Raw genomic sequence first — 21,876 nt, forward strand, 5'->3', positions numbered from 1 at the left:
ATCATGATGTTAAATTTTTAATCAACAATTTTCCATATCTAATGTATGAGAATAATTGAACAAAAATAAAATCAAATTTAACACTAATTAGACGATGAATTATATATGCTAGAACACATCTTCAATTAGCCATTAAATTCAATCTCTTGATTTTGTGCACTTTTAGTTTTAATGCAATTAAAATATTAAAAGTAAGCAAAATTAAACAAACGCTCGATTAATTTGAAATCATGGCCCTGTTTTTATTGACATACAATAAAATGTTGTTACTCCTGTTTTTGAAGGTTACGTTCGTACTTTATTAGACTGTAATGCATAGTGTTTGCATTAACATATGTTTTCGAAGGTTACGTACGTACTTTATTAGACTATAATGCAGTAAGATTTAATTTTTATCAAAAACAAAAAAAAGTAAGATTTAATTTGTTGTTAATTTAAAGTTTTTTAATTATGATTTGAAGACTACAGAGTACTTTTAGAATAACAATAAAGTAGTTGAATGCGACGTTAGGTGATATGTGATATGTGCTTGGTCATACATGTTATGCTTATTTGTGTTGTAATTGGTATATAAATAAAGATATCTTAATCCAGCAATTAGATAACTATATATTTTAGGATGCTTATTTTGCATGAGTGATAAAATATATGATTGAGCATTTTTATCATTAAAAATAGAATTTCTCCAATCTTAATAACCTTTTAATGGGATAAGAGTTATTTTGCTATTTAAGTTTGATTAATTGCCTTCCTTTGTAAATAAAATAAATGAGTAATCATTTGATAAAAGTACATTGTGGTTTCAGTCAAATGCTTCTGTTTTGGATGCAAAAGAAACCAAAGAATTTGCAGAGTTGATATTTAAAATAGGTGACGGTACTGTCGGACAAAGTCTTGGTGATGGAGAATCTGTTGTTGCATTATCAGAAAATATTTTTATACGCGATGCAACAAATCCTATTGCAGCTATAGTGGAAAACACATACCATGATGTGATGAATAATGCATTTGATCCATAAATATTTAATAATAGAGCTATCGTGACTCCCACCAATGAAACGGTTGATACGATCAATGATTACGTCATGTCTCTAATCTCTACCAAAGAAAGGGTTTACCTAAGTTCAGACAGCATTTGTAAAGAAGATGGACAAGTGGACCTCGATGAACATGTATTCTCGGTTGAACATGAAATTAAATTGAAAGAGGGATGCATAATCACGCTTCTCACAAATATTAATCCATCTAATGAGCTTAGCAGTGACACTAAGCTGATAGTAACTCAACTTGAGGAATGCGTAATTGAAGGCAAACTCATTTCAGGAAAAAAAATGCAGGCAAGAAGTTTCCTATATATAACTTGTAATACCCCGTTTCCCTGAGTTAAATTTAGAATTTATTTTGAACTTAAGATTTAAGATGATTCACGCCGGATTGAGAAAAAGAATTTATTTTAATTCCAACAAAAATGATTTACAAAAACATTTGTAAATTTAGTTATTAAATTTATATGCATTGCATATTTATTTAATTTAGCAATCAAAGCATTTTCACGAGCTTTTATTAAGCAAACACTGAAGAATTATTACAGTTTTCATAGTATAACCCAGAAGACTTTATTTTATTATATTTAATTTCTCCACCAAATTTCCCACATCTACCTACTCTTCCACTTCACTATCAACTTACACCACCAACTCTCCTTTATGCAGACAATCAAATCCTCATAATCTTAGCAAATCTTATCATTAATCCTCTGCCATATTAAATTAAACAAAAGCCAAGTTTCCTTCTATTATTTCATCCGCTCTTTCCTTCTCTTTTCAACACACCCAACAAAGTTTAAAGTGCAGAGGTAAGTGTTCCAATCAATTCTCTTCTTCTTCCTTGGGGATACAATCCTCCATTTTAACTATATTTATGTTTCCAACTTCCAGAAATCAAGCAGATTCAGATCCAAATTCATTGTTAAATTGTTGATTCGCAGATCCAACTTTGTGAGTTAAGAAAATTATCAAGGTTACCTCCTACTTTCTCCATACATTCATTTGTTAAATTTCAAAACTTTGATTCAAATGAAAACAGCAGCTAACACACGCATCCATTACCACTTCTTTTAGACTATAAATGTTTCAATTACATCAGCTTATCACCATCAGAGAGCCACCAACAGAATAATACACACGCACACATTTTACTATATTCTCTAATCTATTACATGTACAATCAGTTTTAATAAAAAGAAATGAATGATTGAAAGACCAGATTAATAAAACCCTACTTTTGCTTTTGTGCGTGTGACTGGAATTTGGGGGGGATGAGTCTCCTGTCCTTGTGTGTCCGAGTCAGGGGAGGGAGTGAGACAGCCGGCGGCTGCTCACGGCCGGCAACGGCGCGGCGGCAGGCGGCGCTCAGTCCCTGTTCTGCCAGAAAACAAGAGAGGAGAGGAGAGAGTTTAGGATTTCAGTTTTCAAATAAAAAAAAAAAAGAGAGAAAGGGAAGGACAGAGAGAAAAGGGGGAGAAACTTACCTATTTCCGGTGGCGACGCGGCGGCAGAAGCACCACGGCTGCTGCTGTCGGCCAAAGGAGAAAGAGAGGCAGGGCAGTGGTGGCGCCGGATCCGGAAAAGGAGGGCGCGGCCGCTGCTGCCCGGCCACGGCTGGAGAGAGAGAGAGGTCGGAGATCTGAGGGAGAGACGGCGGTGACTATCGTTGCTGTCGCCGGAAGGTTTGAGTCAGAGAGAGGAGTGTCGCGGTTTGTGAGAGAGACGAACGGGCTGGGAGAAGTCGGAGGCGGCGTCGCCTGATCTACGGGCGGCGGCCGGAGATTCGAGGGAGAGGGAGGAACGGGCAATTGAGAGAGAGCCGAGGATGGCGCGGCTCGTCGCCGCTGCTCCTCCGGCGAGCTTACTTCTGGAAGAGGGAGAGAGAGACCGAGTTCTTGGCGTGCGTGTGTGTGTGTTCTTCCATCTGAGTGCTGCTGCGTTTGTGTTTGTGTGTGTGTGCGTTTGTGTTTGTGTGTGTGTGCGTCTGAAGGGGGAGAAAAGGGTGAGAGTTGGGTTAGGTTTGGGCTTGGGGTTTTTGGGCTTCTATTTTGGGCCGAATTAAATCATTTGGGCCGAGTCTTTTCCTTTAGGACTAGAGTGTTGGGCTTGAGTATTGGGCTCCGTTTATTTAAATAAGTTATGGGCCGATTTTCTTTTAATTGAATCTGGGCTAATTTTATTTATTCAACATGGACTCAGTTTTAATTAATAGTTGGGCCTTTATTTATTTAAAAATTTTGGGCTGTTTTCTATTAATTAAATGGACTACACTTATATTAATTAATTGGACTATTAATTAGTTTAATTAATTTATTCAAAGATTTGTTTTCATAATAATATTAAATTATTATTATGTGCATATTTTAAGTAAATTACTTATTATATGCTAAGCATGACATGAAATTGCATTTTTACTTGCAATAAAAGTATTTAATTGGTTTTAATTATAATTCCAATTATTAAAGAAAGATGAGTAAGAATATTGTTGGTGTTCTTAACTCAAGAGAAATATTTTCAAGTATTTATTTATTAAATTTTGAAAACCCGGCTAAGTGAATCATAGAATGTTAAGCACTACACCATGACTTAAGATTAGATACAAGGAGACCTATTGAGAATAGATTTCTTGTAGGCTTCGAGCATCAGAAGGATTAGCACTGCTATTCCGATTCAGAGATAAGGTTAAACGACAGGCTTTGCCTATACAGGTGGGCATTACTTTTACTATACGTATGTAGAGATCCCCTGCGTGTCGTAGGCCTCTTATACGAATATATGCATGAGATGATTTTAACTGTTAATTTCAGTTTATTATTATGCCCAAATGATAAATGACTCTTATGAAATGAAAATGAAATGTTCATGAAATGAAATGAAATGTTTATGAAATGATTGACTGCCAAAAAAATGTTTATGTTTTTATATGTATCCTATCTGTGTTGGTTCGCCAACTTTAAAGGAAATCCAATTGGGATCCTATGCTAGACAAAGGTCGCTAGCTAGGGTTAACGTGTACACTCATGGAGACCGTGAGTCGCTTGCGACCGGTCTTGGCGTCCGTGGTAAGGAGGCCTCCTTCCCGGCGCGTGACAGAAAGGAACAGATATGGATCATATGAAGGAAAATGATCGGCCGATCGACTTTATGAAAATGAAAGAAATATTTTAGTAAGCGCAGGTCATTTAAGAAAACCCCTGTGTGTTACTGTTATGGCAGTTCAATTTATATATGTATGCATGTTGTATTTTCGGCTATGCCCACTGAGTATTTTTATACTCAGCCCTGCATGTATTTCTAAATGTGCAGGTTGAGCAGTTGATGGAATGGAATGATGTTGAGCGGGTGTTCCTTTGACATTTCAAGAAATATAACCTTGAGTATACATCTTCATATGTATATCTCACACGTTTTTCCGCTGCAAAACACTTTGATTAGGATAACTTTATGTTATGAAGTTGGGATACGTGTTATTGGGTAACCCACCTTAATCAGTTCTCATTTATGTGTATGTTTTATAAGTATCCAAATAATCATATATGATCCTAGCATTTTATCTATGAGTGACCTTTCCATATACTTTAATGCTAAGTAATTGTCCATCCCATTTCTTATTGTTCACCCAAAGTCATAACCCCGGTTAACCCGTCATTGGGATAGTGGGCTGTGACAGAGTGGTATCAGAGCGGTTCGTTCGCTCTGGCCCTAGAAACCTTATTCTAAAGAGTCGAGTCTAGTTTGATTCTTTAGACTTACATGGGTTCATATGGCACCGCTCAACACTCCATTGCATCGTGCTCAATCAAGGAAAAAAGGTAACTGCAGTTTCAACGTTTTAAAGATGTTAATGTTCTAAAATGCTTCATGAATATGTTTATGTGAAGAGCATGTTATGATGGAATGTTGAATGTTTTGCCTTTCATGGCATATTTTTGCAGTCTATGATGTTATGATCAGATGAATGATAGAAAAGTGACATATGTTTTCCCAGAGAACATAGATTGTTATAAGTTGCATGATCACAATTTTAAAAGAACATAGACTACTAGATTAGTAGTATATCTCTACAATCTAGATTCTTAAGGTGATGATGTAGAAAAATGAAAGAGAACTTAGAGCGTTTCAGCTCCCTTAAGAAAATGATGGTTCTTTTGAACTACAAAGAGGATTGAAAAGATATGTACGAGGTAAAGGAAAAGCACAGAATGACGATACGCGACGAATTCAAGGTAAACGTTGCATCAAAGGTTGAACCATAGTCTCTACGTTCAAATGTTCAAGTGCGACGGAATATCAAATCGACTTTTGCTACAGGACAGATTTTAAGAATAGTGTGTTTTGCCTGTGTACGTATGTCTGTGTGTATATGTCTTAAGAGAGGTTTGGGGTTTGAGATCAATAGGATAGAGAACCTTAAGATAAGTTTAGTTGTCATAATGAGCTTATGATTTGTTATGTATAATATGTTCATGGCTCTTCAAGTTCGGGACGATGTTTCCCGTGTGACTGGGAGGTGATGATGTTGGACCTGGCCAGTCCACATGATCCAAATCTCAGTAGACGTCTTTTGGGTTGAAAACCCATGTGTTTCAACTTTCGATTGAAAAGCCAGATGGGCTCTTACTCGAGGTCATTTTGTTCGACCTTGTAGTTAATCATTTCATACCCTCTGGTCAATCTTTTGATTCTCTTGAACAATTTCTACAACACCTTGTCTTGATGTTGTGTTGAGTTTGAGCCTTGCAACTCGTGAGTTGTCATAATAGATCCCCTTGTTTGATAAGACCAAGAAGTGTTAGTCTACCGATGTAGTATACTACCCAAATTATGGCTTCGTATAATTGTGTCTCATTGTAATTAGTTGAGATTATTAGTCTTTGTCCTATAAATGATATCGACCACTCATTATGATAGAAATTCAGAGTTCAAGCTAAGACCGTAATATAGTGTTCGAGTACGAGGACTTAAGTTAATTGGTCTATGATAGTTTTAAGATAAATTCATAGGAAAATGTTATTCATGTGATAGGTAACAAGAAATGGGTTGATGACTATTTTAGTCTTTGGAAAAAAAAATACCCCGTAGATAAGCCCTAGGAATGAGGTAGGAGCAAAATGAACCGCCGAAAAAGGACGAGGGAACTTATTCTCAAGTAAATCTCGTGTATATAAATTGGAATTAGGAATCCAATTGATATGAGGAGAGACCCGAATCTATTCTAGATCGGAAAGTTAAAGTACTAAGGAATAAATCGATACCCTTAGTAATAGTTCTTTGGAAGCACTATGATCAAGAAAAGGCGATGTGGGAACTCGATTCTAGCATGAATGAGAAGTACCCAGAATTATTTTCTGTGGTACAAATTTCGTGACGAAATTTCTTTTAAAGTGGATAGTATGTCATACCCCGACTTTTAATCCCTGATTAAGGGCTTAATTATTAATAATTAGGGTTCGGCATCCATTAATAATAAAAAACTGGTTTGATTTATCTGAGGTGATTTGATCGTTATATATGTGTTTTAATGTGCTTAGTTAAAGAAAATTTTTATAAATGTGGTGCATAAGTTTTAATTGGTGAGTTAAGTGTATTTATATGAGCCACATGAATTTTAAATTATGCATGAAGTCATGAATTTTATCTAAATTTGATAGTACATGTAACACCCCGTACTTTTCCCTATGTTGTGAGATAGTGTCTTAACACTATTGAGAATACTGAGATGTCAGAGAGATTGACTGTCCTATTAAGAAAATAGGAATAATGAGTTGGAAATAGAGTCGAGAAAGAAAGAGTGAAAAACCTTGAAAAAAAAAAAAAAAAAAAAAAAAAAATCGGTCGGAGAGACGTCTAGTTTGTCTGTGTTTGCCGACTGCTTTGACGTGATATTATGTGAAATTACGTGACTGATTGATTATGTGAGTTTTGTTACGTATGTCATTGTGAGCAAGTTATTATGATTTTTATTTGATGACTTTAGCACTTGGAATTTTAATTAAGTTTTCAAAGCAAGTGCAGTTTATTTTTACCGAGAAATCAAAGAATGCCGGTTTATGAAAATTTTTCCAAACAAAATATTTTCAAATCATTTTTCCTATGATGAGGAATATTATAATTGAGTGAGTGCACTAATATTAGTGCCATATTTATTTTAAATATTGGTCACAAGAGTTTTGTAGCATTGCATTAATTAGTAATTAGTCTTTTATGATTTTGTTAATGTAGCTTAATACATGATTTATTCTAGACTACACAACCTTACACACACATGATTATTTTAATCTAATAAGCATGTGATTAATTTCCTTAGCCTTACTTGAAGTGGACGTGTGGTATGAAGATGAAGGGAAGGGATTAGTGTATAGGGGGGACAAGTATTAAATGGTGAATAGTGTTTGGTCTCCAATCATCCTTCCTAAGCAAGACAAATTCACTTCATTTTCCTCATTTTCTTCACCATTCGGCCACTCTCAATTTCTCTCCCTCTCTTCCGATTTTGCTCCAAAAGATCACCATAGATTAATCACCAAAGCTTCCAAGTTCACATCAAGATCAATTCCTCCACCAAATCAACATAAACACCTTTCAATTCTTGAAGATTTCAAGAGGACCGTGGGGTTTGGTTTGAAGAGTGAGAAAGGAAAACTTTGATCTTTGTTTAATCTTGGGTAAGTGATTCTTATTTTTATAGATCTAGATTGTATGATGTTATATGTGAGTATATGATCATGATTGAGCAAGAAAATCACCCAACTTATTTCTATGAAATTTTCGAAAATTAGGGGCTTGAAACCCTACAAAAAATTGTTGTTTGTTTTCTTGAATTGGCTTGAGTTATATGATGATTGATGATTATTGAGTTAATATATATGAATATCTTGATGATTAGCCATGAGATATAGATTTTTCTATTAGGTTAGTCTACCTAAAATTGGGATGTTGAGATCCTATGGATCAATTGATGTATTGATGATGGATTTGAGTTTATGAGATGATTCAGATGATTAATGATGGATGAGATTGAAGCTTGAGGTTGAGAGGTGAAAAATGAAAAGTGTTAGTTTGAGGAAGAAGATGACATACATGTGTATCTATATGTGATCTTGTTTTATGATGTTGATTTGTGCTAATTGGTAACCTAGGATGTTAGATCTATGATTTGATCAATAGGTTATACATGATTAGTGATATTTTCAAAAGAGTTTAGTTTAATAAAAATTAGGACTTTTTGCCTATGTGTTATTAAAGTGATTTTGGCTTAAGATATATGTATTTGAGCATGATATTAGTGTATAATTATGTTTGAGTAAGTATTTTGTTGGCTAAGAAAATTTTTGACTTAGTTTAGTTTATATGAGTTTTTGAGTTTTCATATTTTGAGAAGTCGATGAATGATAAAATGAGGTTTAATTGCTTTATGACCATTATGTGAAAGTTTGTCATGTTTTATTAAGAGTTTTATGATGATACATGAAGTTTCATTAGAGTTTAGTACATGATAAAAGGGAATCTATATGTGTATAATGATTTATATGATGAATGAGATCGTGTTTGAGTATTTGAGTAATTTTGAGCATGAAAATGAGAAGAGAATTTTAATGATGCGTTTATTGAAACGTTTTACTAGAGATTTGAGGTTATGATGTAAGAAGAGAGTCAAGATTTGAGTATGATGAGCATTATAATGTGCTTGAATGTTTGTGAGTGTTATATGTGTTTAAAATGAGCTTTGATGAGTTTCCTTTAAGGAATGTTGGGTTGAGTATTTTAAGAGTTTGAGATGAGATTTTGGTGAGTTTCGTAGGCTTACTGACCTACTGTGATCGACGGGTTTTCAATGTCAAAAAGCTTTGAAAATTTTATACCAAGTCTCTACATGAGTCTTGAGAACATCGGTAAAATTTCAAGTCATTTGGACTTCATTTACTATTTTTATAAAATACAAAACTGAAACTGCATATTACTACCGAGAGTTTCAGAGAGCAGGGGAAAGAGTCATTCATTTCAGTAGCTTCCTGTGTGATCTAGCTTTCCAAAATTTTATGGTATTAACCTTATTGTGTTAGCTAGATATCCACAAAATGTGAGCCCAGTTTGACAACATTTACTATTTTTCAAAAATCCAAGTTTTCGATTGCTCAAAACTGCCGAATATGGTAGACTGTAGTAAAACAGTCATATCTCCTACAATACTTCGAGTTTTTGACTCTATTTTTTTTTATATATGAAATTAGACTCGATGACCTTTCTTTTGGTATGAGTCTCGAGTCCAGGAGGTGTCGGAGTAAGAACAGGTTAGATTTTGAAGCTGAGTCAGTGTAAAAACAGAGCATGTTTTGATAATGTTTGATTGTGTTTTCTTATGTGCCTTATGTGATTGTGTTGTCTATGTGTTGAATGAGATTAGACGAGCCTTATATGAGAGATAAATCGAGACTTAGTACCATGATTTTCTTGAAACCTATCCTTGAACTTAAGGATTTGAGATTAGTGGAGAGTTAATATAGAGTTGAGTAAAGAGATAGAACATGAGATAGAGCATGAGTTAAGGCTTTATGAGTATGGATTTTAAAAGGATTAAAATGTTTTAAATCAATTCCATTTTAATGGAGTTTAAAATGCTTATTTAAGTCATTTATAAATGAATAATGAGAAATGCGTAAAGAAGTTCGTAAATGAATCGCGGCATGAGATTTTCAATTTCCCTAGTAAACTAAGGAGATATTATGAAGGAACAAGCAATGAACGAGATTCTCACCACCGAGTCACTACAACAATTGGAGAAGGAAAAAGTTCACGCACAAACAAGATATGTACACCACCTCAAGATGGAGGTAAAGAAAAAAGAAATGGAAGGAAAGCACTAGAACTAAACTTAAGGTATAACCCAACCCCAAGGCTAGTAGGCTCAAGTTAAGAGAGTGAATGCTTTGGCTAAAGTGCCAGAAGCTACAGCAAGAATAAAGTTGGAACGCCACCACAATGGAAACTTAGAAACCCCATTAAATAATCATTTGGAAATGAGAAAATGAGTTTACATGGCAGAAGGGAGTGCCATTAATCTTTAAGTGAAAGTTACCAAGATGATGAGAAAAGTTTGATATTAGAATTCCCTAGTCAAATCTGAGAAGGTGACTTAGGACGAAGGAAACAATTAAGGTAGTTCACCACTTTACTAAGATGAAGTGAGTGAAAGAATGTTGTTAGGTCCTGAACTGGTCCAACAGATGATTGAGAAAGTCGACCACATAAAAAAAAAAAAAAAAAAAAAAAAAAGTCTTACGCCGATAAACGCCGATCGAAATTAGAATTTAATGTTGGGGATCGATTTTTCCTCAAAGTCTCTCCCTCAAAGGGAGTTATACGTTTCGGGAAATAGGGGCAAGTTACGACCCCGTTATATAGGACCTTTTGAGATCCTAGATAAGTTAGGCCTTTGTAGCCTATAAGTTGGCTCTGCCACCAAGCTTTGTGGATGTATACAATACGTATAGCACCTCGCAATTAAGAAAGCATGTGATTAAGCAAGATAAAGTAATCCTAGCCAGGACCTAAGTTGTGATGAGAAATCAGTCCAGATACTTGATCGCAAGATTCAAGTTTTACGAGGCAATAATATTGTTCTCGTCATGTAGTGGAACCATCACAGGATGGAAAAGGCCACAAAAGAGATGAATGAAACGAATGACTAGTATCACAAGATAGAATACCAGATATGCAATTCCGAGGACGGAATTTTTATAAGGAGGGAGGAATGTAATACCCCGTTTCCCTGAGTTAAATTTAGAATTTATTTTGAACTTAAGATTTAAGATGATTCACGCCGGATTGAGAAAAAGAATTTATTTTAATTCCAACAAAAATGATTTACAAAAACATTTGTAAATTTAGTTATTAAATTTATATGCATTGCATATTTATTTAATTTAGCAATCAAAGCATTTTCACGAGCTTTTATTAAGCAAACACTGAAGAATTATTACAGTTTTCATAGTATAACCCAGAAGACTTTATTTTATTATATTTAATTTCTCCACCAAATTTCCCACATCTACCTACTCTTCCACTTCACTATCAACTTACACCACCAACTCTCCTTTATGCAGACAATCAAATCCTCATAATCTTAGCAAATCTTATCATTAATCCTCTGCCATATTAAATTAAACAAAAGCCAAGTTTCCTTCTATTATTTCATCCGCTCTTTCCTTCTCTTTTCAACACACCCAACAAAGTTTAAAGTGCAGAGGTAAGTGTTCCAATCAATTCTCTTCTTCTTCCTTGGGGATACAATCCTCCATTTTAACTATATTTATGTTTCCAACTTCCAGAAATCAAGCAGATTCAGATCCAAATTCATTGTTAAATTGTTGATTCGCAGATCCAACTTTGTGAGTTAAGAAAATTATCAAGGTTACCTCCTACTTTCTCCATACATTCATTTGTTAAATTTCAAAACTTTGATTCAAATGAAAACAGCAGCTAACACACGCATCCATTACCACTTCTTTTAGACTATAAATGTTTCAATTACATCAGCTTATCACCATCAGAGAGCCACCAACAGAATAATACACACGCACACATTTTACTATATTCTCTAATCTATTACATGTACAATCAGTTTTAATAAAAAGAAATGAATGATTGAAAGACCAGATTAATAAAACCCTACTTTTGCTTTTGTGCGTGTGACTGGAATTTGGGGGGGATGAGTCTCCTGTCCTTGTGTGTCCGAGTCAGGGGAGGGAGTGAGACAGCCGGCGGCTGCTCACGGCCGGCAACGGCGCGGCGGCAGGCGGCGCTCAGTCCCTGTTCTGCCAGAAAACAAGAGAGGAGAGGAGAGAGTTTAGGATTTCAGTTTTCAAATAAAAAAAAAAAAAGAGAGAAAGGGAAGGACAGAGAGAAAAGGGGGAGAAACTTACCTATTTCCGGTGGCGACGCGGCGGCAGAAGCACCACGGCTGCTGCTGTCGGCCAAAGGAGAAAGAGAGGCAGGGCAGTGGTGGCGCCGGATCCGGAAAAGGAGGGCGCGGCCGCTGCTGCCCGGCCACGGCTGGAGAGAGAGAGAGGTCGGAGATCTGAGGGAGAGACGGCGGTGACTATCGTTGCTGTCGCCGGAAGGTTTGAGTCAGAGAGAGGAGTGTCGCGGTTTGTGAGAGAGACGAACGGGCTGGGAGAAGTCGGAGGCGGCGTCGCCTGATCTACGGGCGGCGGCCGGAGATTCGAGGGAGAGGGAGGAACGGGCAATTGAGAGAGAGCCGAGGATGGCGCGGCTCGTCGCCGCTGCTCCTCCGGCGAGCTTACTTCTGGAAGAGGGAGAGAGAGACCGAGTTCTTGGCGTGCGTGTGTGTGTGTTCTTCCATCTGAGTGCTGCTGCGTTTGTGTTTGTGTGTGTGTGCGTTTGTGTTTGTGTGTGTGTGCGTCTGAAGGGGGAGAAAAGGGTGAGAGTTGGGTTAGGTTTGGGCTTGGGGTTTTTGGGCTTCTATTTTGGGCCGAATTAAATCATTTGGGCCGAGTCTTTTCCTTTAGGACTAGAGTGTTGGGCTTGAGTATTGGGCTCCGTTTATTTAAATAAGTTATGGGCCGATTTTCTTTTAATTGAATCTGGGCTAATTTTATTTATTCAACATGGACTCAGTTTTAATTAATAGTTGGGCCTTTATTTATTTAAAAATTTTGGGCTGTTTTCTATTAATTAAATGGACTACACTTATATTAATTAATTGGACTATTAATTAGTTTAATTAATTTATTCAAAGATTTGTTTTCATAATAATATTAAATTATTATTATGTGCATATTTTAAGTAAATTACTTATTATATGCTAAGCATGACATGAAATTGCATTTTTACTTGCAATAAAAGTATTTAATTGGTTTTAATTATAATTCCAATTATTAAAGAAAGATGAGTAAGAATATTGTTGGTGTTCTTAACTCAAGAGAAATATTTTCAAGTATTTATTTATTAAATTTTGAAAACCCGGCTAAGTGAATCATAGAATGTTAAGCACTACACCATGACTTAAGATTAGATACAAGGAGACCTATTGAGAATAGATTTCTTGTAGGCTTCGAGCATCAGAAGGATTAGCACTGCTATTCCGATTCAGAGATAAGGTTAAACGACAGGCTTTGCCTATACAGGTGGGCATTACTTTTACTATACGTATGTAGAGATCCCCTGCGTGTCGTAGGCCTCTTATACGAATATATGCATGAGATGATTTTAACTGTTAATTTCAGTTTATTATTATGCCCAAATGATAAATGACTCTTATGAAATGAAAATGAAATGTTCATGAAATGAAATGAAATGTTTATGAAATGATTGACTGCCAAAAAAATGTTTATGTTTTTATATGTATCCTATCTGTGTTGGTTCGCCAACTTTAAAGGAAATCCAATTGGGATCCTATGCTAGACAAAGGTCGCTAGCTAGGGTTAACGTGTACACTCATGGAGACCGTGAGTCGCTTGCGACCGGTCTTGGCGTCCGTGGTAAGGAGGCCTCCTTCCCGGCGCGTGACAGAAAGGAACAGATATGGATCATATGAAGGAAAATGATCGGCCGATCGACTTTATGAAAATGAAAGAAATATTTTAGTAAGCGCAGGTCATTTAAGAAAACCCCTGTGTGTTACTGTTATGGCAGTTCAATTTATATATGTATGCATGTTGTATTTTCGGCTATGCCCACTGAGTATTTTTATACTCAGCCCTGCATGTATTTCTAAATGTGCAGGTTGAGCAGTTGATGGAATGGAATGATGTTGAGCGGGTGTTCCTTTGACATTTCAAGAAATATAACCTTGAGTATACATCTTCATATGTATATCTCACACGTTTTTCCGCTGCAAAACACTTTGATTAGGATAACTTTATGTTATGAAGTTGGGATACGTGTTATTGGGTAACCCACCTTAATCAGTTCTCATTTATGTGTATGTTTTATAAGTATCCAAATAATCATATATGATCCTAGCATTTTATCTATGAGTGACCTTTCCATATACTTTAATGCTAAGTAATTGTCCATCCCATTTCTTATTGTTCACCCAAAGTCATAACCCCGGTTAACCCGTCATTGGGATAGTGGGCTGTGACATAACTAGAATGATTATGAGTCCATCAGATTTCACAAAATTTCCAATTCTGTTTCAAAGAAGGCAATTCTCTGCGAGTGTTTGTTTTGCTATGACAATAAATAAAAGTCAGAAACAATCTCTTTCAAATGTAGGATTATACCTACGGAAACCGATTTTTAGTCATGGACAACTCTACGTGGCAGTTTCAAGAGTCACTAGAAAAATAGATCTGAAGATTTTAGTATGTAATGAGATAATTGGTGTATGATTAAACTTTCGATAGATTATGAGGAAATTGCAAATTTAATAATTTATTCAATATTTACAAGTTGAAGTAATGAATGATAGTATTATTTTAATTATATTTTTTTTATTTCTTCAGTTACTGGTTCCAGCTACGTGTATCTAATATAGGTACGTTTTAAATAATTGTTGCAATTTTTCTTTTAATATTTTTTGAATCGAAACTCTACTTACATATAAATTTCATAAGACATTTAATTTAGGTAGATTAATTTCAAATAAAGATTACACCCTTTTACTTTAAAACAATTTCATTAAATGCTCTATTTTAGTCAAAAGAAATTCATGAAATAAAAAATGTATTGAATAATTACAAAAGTTAAAATTTTAATAGATTCCCGTTGAATTTAAATACGAGTATATAAACGAAGTTCATAATCTGCAAATTGTATAATTGTCAAATTATACACTTAAAAATATTAATAAAATTTATATATAATAATTAATTTTCGTCTAAATTCGACGGGTAATAAACTAGTTTTTTTAATTTCGAAGTTGATCAATAATGTAATAAGTTTATGTTTCTGATTGGATTTGTGCATCTTCGGTGCCAAACACAAACAAACAATAAACTACACATATATACATATACATTCTTTTTTGTGCGTTAATCTTTATCCATATTGCAATGAGTTGTTAAAAAGTTATGGGGTTATTCTATTGGCTGAACGTGTTTGGTGAAACCTTTTCTGTTAAACAAGTTTTTATTAAATACTCCACCTAATAAATATCTCAAAATAATTAATGTCGCGGTAAAACTTTTATCTTTTTCCTGAAGTTCTATAGTGACTCGAAAGGGCACATGGTAAGAAGGCTGTCTCAAAATAATGATGAGGTCCTACTAATTGTTGCAATACAATCAAGAGCTACATCAAAATAAATATTCCCTCCCTCCATTTCACTTTAATTGTCCTGTTTTTTTCGGCATCATCATTTAAAAAATGCTAATTAAATTATAAAGTGACGTGCCGTAAAATTGAAAAAAATGACATGAGTCCCAAAGATTTTTACATTTTGAAATTAATTTTTAACATAAAAGAAAACAGGACATTTGAAATTGAGCGCGCGGCTTTAAAAAAAAACAAAAAACTTGAAGTGGGATAGAGGAAATAGTTATTTAGTTCGTTAGCCCGTGAACAAGTACATTAAATTATTTAATTTGTAAAATATAAATTAAAACTACTACTAAATTAATATATCTGCAAATTATGTAGTACTATATTTTTATTAGGTTATGTTTAAATGTATGCATGTCTCTTATTCTGAAATATATCCATTTCTCTTTTCTTCAATCTGCACAAAATTATTCTCTAATAATGTCAATCTCTCACCCTTGTTCTCCTTCAAACTCCAGTTAAATCAGTCGTCGGAAACAGGGGCGGATCTAAGATTTGAGGCTTGGGGGGCTGAATTTATTGATCTACGACGTCTGAAGACATTTACATGTCCTGCCCCCGAAGCAAATTTTTTTGAGCATTCCGTACATTTCATTTTCATGCATTTTTTTAACAATCACTTAATATAATAGATAATTATTTGCAATTCAATTAATTCAACACCAAGTAGATTGAAAGCATACAAAAACCTACTTTTATGCATTCTTTTGAAAAAAATATATTTCATTTTCTAAACAAATAAACTAACTTTCATTGTTAATAATTAGTAATTTTACTTTTAACTTTAGAATGGACTCAAATTCAACATTAAAAATTAAATAAAAACAAAATAGGATCAAAATAAAATAAATGTAACAAATCAATGTACAGTGTCAAATAATTAATATGGATAGTTGGATATACTATAAATAATGTATTATATTTTTTTCTTCTATTTCTCATTTAAATACACATATACATATATATAGATATATAAAATAAATTATATATCTATATTTAAAATTAGATTTTTTGTATAAAAAAAAACTCAAAATTGAAGCCCTCCCCTGGGGTCGGAAACCACCACAAGCTCCACCATTGGCCTCATTTTTTCATCCCGTAATTTATTTTTATTTTTTTTATGAAATCGCCTCAATATTATTACGTCGGCCTTTCTCCCTTTCATCATAAAAGGAACATTGTTTTAGATTGTAAAATTATTAACTTTACCTTATGTATATTTGTGTTCAATATTATCATTTTTTTTATTTGATTGTATGCATAAATTTGCACCTAACAATCAAAGTGAAAAAAATTACACTTTATACCCTTCTTATCATTCAAAATTCATTTAAATACTAAAAATATCAAAAAGCAAATAAACAAAACCATCAGATGAAATTTGAAATTGATACTATATATTACCCGATTTTTAGATAATTTTGCATATATATAAGGACAAGTTCAAATAAGAACTACTAGTAAAATAAAAATAGAAAACTATTTTTAGCCCCTCGAAATCATTAAGATCTACTGTGAAATAAATGCATCACTTGAGTTCGAATCCTGAAGAAGCGGATTTTTTTTAGTGCATTAATTTTGACAATAGAAGCATTAATTTCTACAATAGATGCATTATTTATAATGGTTCTCACAAAAAAATTATCACTAGAACCACACCTTATATATAGGGCATGGTTATCATGAGAACTACATTTTTCGTGTGAACAATACTGTTTTCTATCAAATTAATGCATTTCACTTAAATTTAATGCATTCGAGAAAAAAAATGAAATTTTTATTCATTTCAAGATTCAAACTCAAATAATGCATTCATCAATTAATTAAGATGATGCATCTACTGTAGAATTCACAATCGAAAAGTTAATAATTGATGAGGATGAAATTCGGGGCTTTGGTTACTTGCCTCTGGACAGAACCAAAAACCCGAGTACCTCGCCCATCCGTTCGGAAAGGAAGGAGAATCTTGCCAGAGCGGAACCCCGAAGCGGTACCTGAAGAAGAGTCCAGAGCGAGACCTAGTAAGGCGAATATGAATACGTCATCTATAGGACCACCTAAAGAAAGGAGAGCCCCAGAGGTTACTCTCAAGTCTGAGAGAGGGGGTACCTAGTCTTAGCAGGATAAGATACCAAGTCAGCTCTTTAGAATACATCCAAGATTAATATCAGAGAATGGGCACCAGGTAGTGACCCAAATCTGAGGAAGTTATACCAGAATGGGAAAATATGGGTTAAAAGTGAACATATACGGAAAATAAAGAGGTGCACCTACAAGCACTTAGTATAACTGGATTGTAGGCGGTCATTTTCTCCTTTTTGCAGGGATCGCCTCCATAACTAACAATTTGTCGGCTGACGTAGAAGATGCCTTAAAGTAGAAAAGGTCGTTTTACCCTCACCCATAATGAAGAAGAGGAATAAAAGGTCGAAAATATCCCTCCGTACCAGACTGATGGAATTACCAGATTATCCCTTAGGGCAGGCACTCTATAAAAGGCATGGATATCAGTCTTTGAAAGTTTCAAGTTCAAATTATTACCCAATTAATTCCATAGAAAAAATTTGAAAGATATACTTTAATCACTCTCAAGATCCAGTCATGAAGGAAGAAGACCAACGAGTTTGAGAAACCACCATTAAGGAAGAGGAAGGGAACATCAAAAAATTACGTATCTTATTCCATCTCATTAGCTCAAAACCAGGTAAATCCAAGAATCAAGTCTTAGAATTAATGTTGGTAAAAACCACCATCACCAATAATAATTCTCCTTTTTATTTTACCTATATATACATTTAAATTTTAAAAATTGGTTTGGGCTCAATTGTGCTCGAATAAGCTCGCATAGCTCGTTACTCGGCTGTTTCAACTAAGTAATCATTCTAAATTATTTTCTTCCACGTTTCATGTTGCTATTAGTTCGTTCTTTTGTTACATTCTTTCTACAATTTTTATATTGCAACCGCGATTTCCTCAGCTCTCATTCTTTCTTATATTTCTTCAGCTCGATTTTTCATTTTCAATTTCTCTCTTAATTCAGTAACACTTAACTGCCTTTCTTTCTCCATGAACTCTTCATGAGTACTCAAAGCAAATCTAATATTCTCAATTTTTAAAACTGACATTTGACGTGCAATAGTTGTTGTTGATCTTTCAATTTTTAAAAAGCATCAAAATATTAAAATAAGCGAAATTCAAGAAAATGTGAAACAACCGATTTCTCTCTCCGTGATTATAAATAGACAGATATTCATATGCAACACTAACTTGCCAAATTTAGAAGGTTGCCGCTTTTAAGTTACTACTAAAATGGTGGGCATATCGCAACCTCATCTCCTGCTTCTTCTTCTCCAGCTCTTCTCCATAGGTGATAATTCAATAAATTTAATTACTTTTGTAATTTTGGTTGTTTCAATTTTAATTTCATTAATCGTTGATGATCAGGGCTGTTGAGAATGGCCTCGGCGGCGCTATTCACTCTCCAAAACAGCTGCAGTTACACCGTCTGGCCCGGCACGATCTCCGGCAACGGCGCCGCCGTCCTCGGTGGCGGCGGCTTCGCATTGGCCCCCGGAGACACCGTCCAGCTCCCGGCCCCGGAGGGCTGGTCCGGGCGTTTCTGGGCCCGGACCGGGTGCAACTTCAACGACGCTGGAGAGGGCCAGTGCGCCACCGGAGACTGCGGCGGCGCGATCCGGTGCGCCGGCGGCGGCGTCCCGCCGGTCTCCCTAGCGGAGTTCACCATCGGCAGCGGCGCGGGGGGGAAGGACTTCTACGACGTGAGCCTCGTGGACGGCTACAACGTGGGGATATCGGTGCAGCCCTCCGGCGGCTCCGGCGACTGCCAGTCCGCCGGGTGCGTGGCGGACGTCAACGCCAGCTGCCCCGAGGAGCTGCAGGTCGTCGACGGCGGCGGCGCGGTGGTGGCGTGCCGGAGCGCGTGCTCGGCGTTTGGGACGCCGGAGTTCTGCTGCACGGGCGCGCACGCGAGCCCGGACACGTGCGCGCCGACAGCGTACTCGGATATGTTCAAGAGTGCGTGCCCGGCGGCGTATAGCTACGCCTACGATGATTTGTCGAGCACATGCACTTGCACTGCCTCCGATTATTTCATCATCTTTTGCCCTTCAACCTGAATTTATATCATTAATGGATCCTTATTTTTTCATTACTTAAAATATCAAAATATCCGTTTTACTAATATATAATATAAAGATAAAAAAATAACTATAAAGATAAAAATGATAGAAAGTGTTGCTATGTTTTGTTCTCACTTTAATTCACAAATAAGAAGCTTCGTGAATCATGGTTGTGAATCATACACAAAATATGGTTAATTCACGATTAATAATTTTTATATATTATAAATTGCAAGTAAAATATTGTCAATTCACGAGTAAAAGTATTTTGGTTGTAAATTAGAGGTAAAATACGCTCAATTCATGACTAAAAAGTTGTGTGTCTGTGAATTATAAACAAAATAAGACCAATTCACGACTAAGTAATCTCATGATTGTGAAATATTATAATAATGAGGGTAAAATTTTAAGAGTGACTAGTTTTTATCTCTTTCATTTTAATGACTATTTTTTTAGATATTTAATGATTATTTTTCATCTTCACAATAACAAAACGAACGTACTTTATTATTTCACTCACTTTTTATGTTGTTAGTCCTAACATACATAGTTAATCCATTCAATAAAAAAACAAATCTATGTTCTACTTTATACATTGGATTGGCATAATGTGTGAATATTAATTTAGTGCAATACATTACCACAGCTTAACTGTGTAATATACGAAATAATATAGGAGTATATACTTTTTTGAGAACCATACAATTATTATTAATAAGAATGCTAAATGAGTGGAGAATTAAAAATGCATGTGAATATATATATCAGCCGGTCTCTGGTGCGAGGGGTCCGCCCCGGCCCGCGCCCGACCCGGCCCACGCCCCAGACCCGAAATCTTGAATCCTAAATTGTTACATTTATTTATAATAATTGTTAATTTTAATAAGTATAAGATATACTCCCTCCGTCCCATTATTTATGACCTGTATTTCTTTTTGGGCTGTCCCAAGTAACATGGCCTGTTTCCTTTTTGGGCCATAATTAGGACTTAATTAAAATTCTTAATCAATACACTTTTACTCTCTCTCTCTCATCCTACCCACATAACCCACCGCCTCTCTCTCTCTTCTCCTTCTCCACAACCATCGGTCTCTCTTTCTCCCCATCTCTCCCACCTTTCCCTCTCGCAGCCACCGCCGTCCGAACCCTAGTAGTGGCACCGCCGTCCGTCGGCTAGCCAGATTTCTCCGCCGCCAGATCTGTCCACCGCCGTCCACAGCCAGATCTGTCCATCGCCGTCCACAGCCAGATCTGTTCGCCGCCGACCTCCACCGCCCCTGCACTATCCCCGCCGCCGCCTTCTCTATTACGTCGTCGCCTCCTCCACCCACCCCTAAATCCCCAATTTTTTTTTAAAAAATCCCAAGCTTTTTGCTTACCTCTCATCCGCTGCCGCCTTCCTGCGGCGAAGTCGCTGCCACCATCTACAAGAGGCTGTTGCCGATCTCTCTCTCAACTCTGGCTGATTTGCAGTATTAAAAATCGTCGTCGCCTAGTCTGCCTCCTCCACCCTCCGCTTGCGCACCACCTCCACCGCCTCCACGACCTCCACCCTCACGATTTCTCGAGTAATTTTGAAACCCACGAGTAATTGTTGTTTATGTTGAGATTTTCTGCTGAAGATTGATAGGATTTGTAAAAGAAATCAGTAGATTATTGTAATTTTTGCTGCGGTTTTCTGCTTGAATGTTCCATGTTTTGCTGAGGTTTCCGCTGCTGTCTCCAGTTTAATTTTTGTAATTTTGTTCTTAGTTTATGCGTGAGATTCATAGGATTTGCAAAGATTGTTGGTTTAATTTGCAATTTGTGGAATACTTGGGAAAATCATATGACGTTTGTGGAATACTTGGGAATAATTGAAATATTTGTTGGTTTAATTTGCATTTTTTGATCTCCTTAATCAATTCATTAAACTCCTCCATTCCCCTCATTTGATTCAGTGTTTTGAGAAGTGTTGGAACAGCTTAATTAAATGAAAACAAGTAAGAAATCACCTTTATCTTAATTCCTTAAACAAACAACTAAGCAAGCACATTTATCTTAATTCTACTCTCCTTAATCTCCGTGCCGAAAAGGTGTAGGCCATAAATACTGGGACGGAGGGAGTACATTTGTTCGCACAAATACATACTTATATAAATATAAGTATTTACCTTCATTTAATATAAAGTATTATATTTTCTAAACCCTAAATTATGTAAATTAAACCCTAAACCCTGTAAACTAAACCCCAAACCTAAACACTAAACCCTAATAAGAGTATTTACTTTTTAATAAGCATAAGATATACATTTGGTCGCACAAATGTATACTTATGTTAATATAAATATTTACCTTCATTCAATATAAAACATTATACATATCAATAATTACTTTTTCTTACGATAATAATTATTTGATCAAAT

At 35.6% G+C, this 21,876-nt stretch overlaps 1 protein-coding gene and 5 long non-coding RNA genes across 6 annotated transcripts; 4 read left to right on the forward strand and 2 right to left on the reverse strand.

Moving 5' to 3' along the window:
- The first annotated feature begins 1,706 nt into the window (after nucleotides 1-1,706).
- On the forward strand, nucleotides 1,707-2,515 carry LOC130986571 (uncharacterized). The gene is made up of 2 exons (XR_009089304.1): nucleotides 1,707-1,855; nucleotides 1,938-2,515. It is a non-coding gene; the product is annotated as an uncharacterized LOC130986571 (long non-coding RNA).
- LOC130986569 (uncharacterized) lies at nucleotides 2,071-2,706 on the reverse strand. Its single transcript, XR_009089302.1, has 2 exons — nucleotides 2,531-2,706; nucleotides 2,071-2,423 (listed from the first exon to the last, which is right to left on the reverse strand). It is a non-coding gene; the product is annotated as an uncharacterized LOC130986569 (long non-coding RNA).
- Nucleotides 2,707-3,085: 379 nt separating this feature from the next.
- LOC130986573 (uncharacterized) lies at nucleotides 3,086-4,603 on the forward strand. The gene is made up of 2 exons (XR_009089306.1): nucleotides 3,086-3,754; nucleotides 4,353-4,603. It is a non-coding gene; the product is annotated as an uncharacterized LOC130986573 (long non-coding RNA).
- A 6,904-nt stretch (nucleotides 4,604-11,507) lies between these two features.
- Nucleotides 11,508-12,144, reverse strand: LOC130986570 (uncharacterized). Its single transcript, XR_009089303.1, has 2 exons — nucleotides 11,969-12,144; nucleotides 11,508-11,860 (listed from the first exon to the last, which is right to left on the reverse strand). It is a non-coding gene; the product is annotated as an uncharacterized LOC130986570 (long non-coding RNA).
- A 379-nt stretch (nucleotides 12,145-12,523) lies between these two features.
- Nucleotides 12,524-14,041, forward strand: LOC130986572 (uncharacterized). Its single transcript, XR_009089305.1, has 2 exons — nucleotides 12,524-13,192; nucleotides 13,791-14,041. It is a non-coding gene; the product is annotated as an uncharacterized LOC130986572 (long non-coding RNA).
- A 4,294-nt stretch (nucleotides 14,042-18,335) lies between these two features.
- LOC130986566 (pathogenesis-related thaumatin-like protein 3.5) lies at nucleotides 18,336-19,503 on the forward strand. The gene is made up of 2 exons (XM_057910009.1): nucleotides 18,336-18,699; nucleotides 18,777-19,503. The coding sequence occupies exons 1-2, from the start codon at nucleotides 18,642-18,644 to the stop codon at nucleotides 19,466-19,468; spliced, it is 750 nt and encodes a 249-aa protein (XP_057765992.1). The 5' UTR covers nucleotides 18,336-18,641; the 3' UTR covers nucleotides 19,469-19,503.
- The last annotated feature ends 2,373 nt before the right edge of the window (nucleotides 19,504-21,876 follow it).

The sequence above is a fragment of the Salvia miltiorrhiza genome, chromosome 5, assembly GCF_028751815.1.
Source record: "Salvia miltiorrhiza cultivar Shanhuang (shh) chromosome 5, IMPLAD_Smil_shh, whole genome shotgun sequence".
NCBI lineage: Eukaryota > Viridiplantae > Streptophyta > Magnoliopsida > Lamiales > Lamiaceae > Salvia > Salvia miltiorrhiza.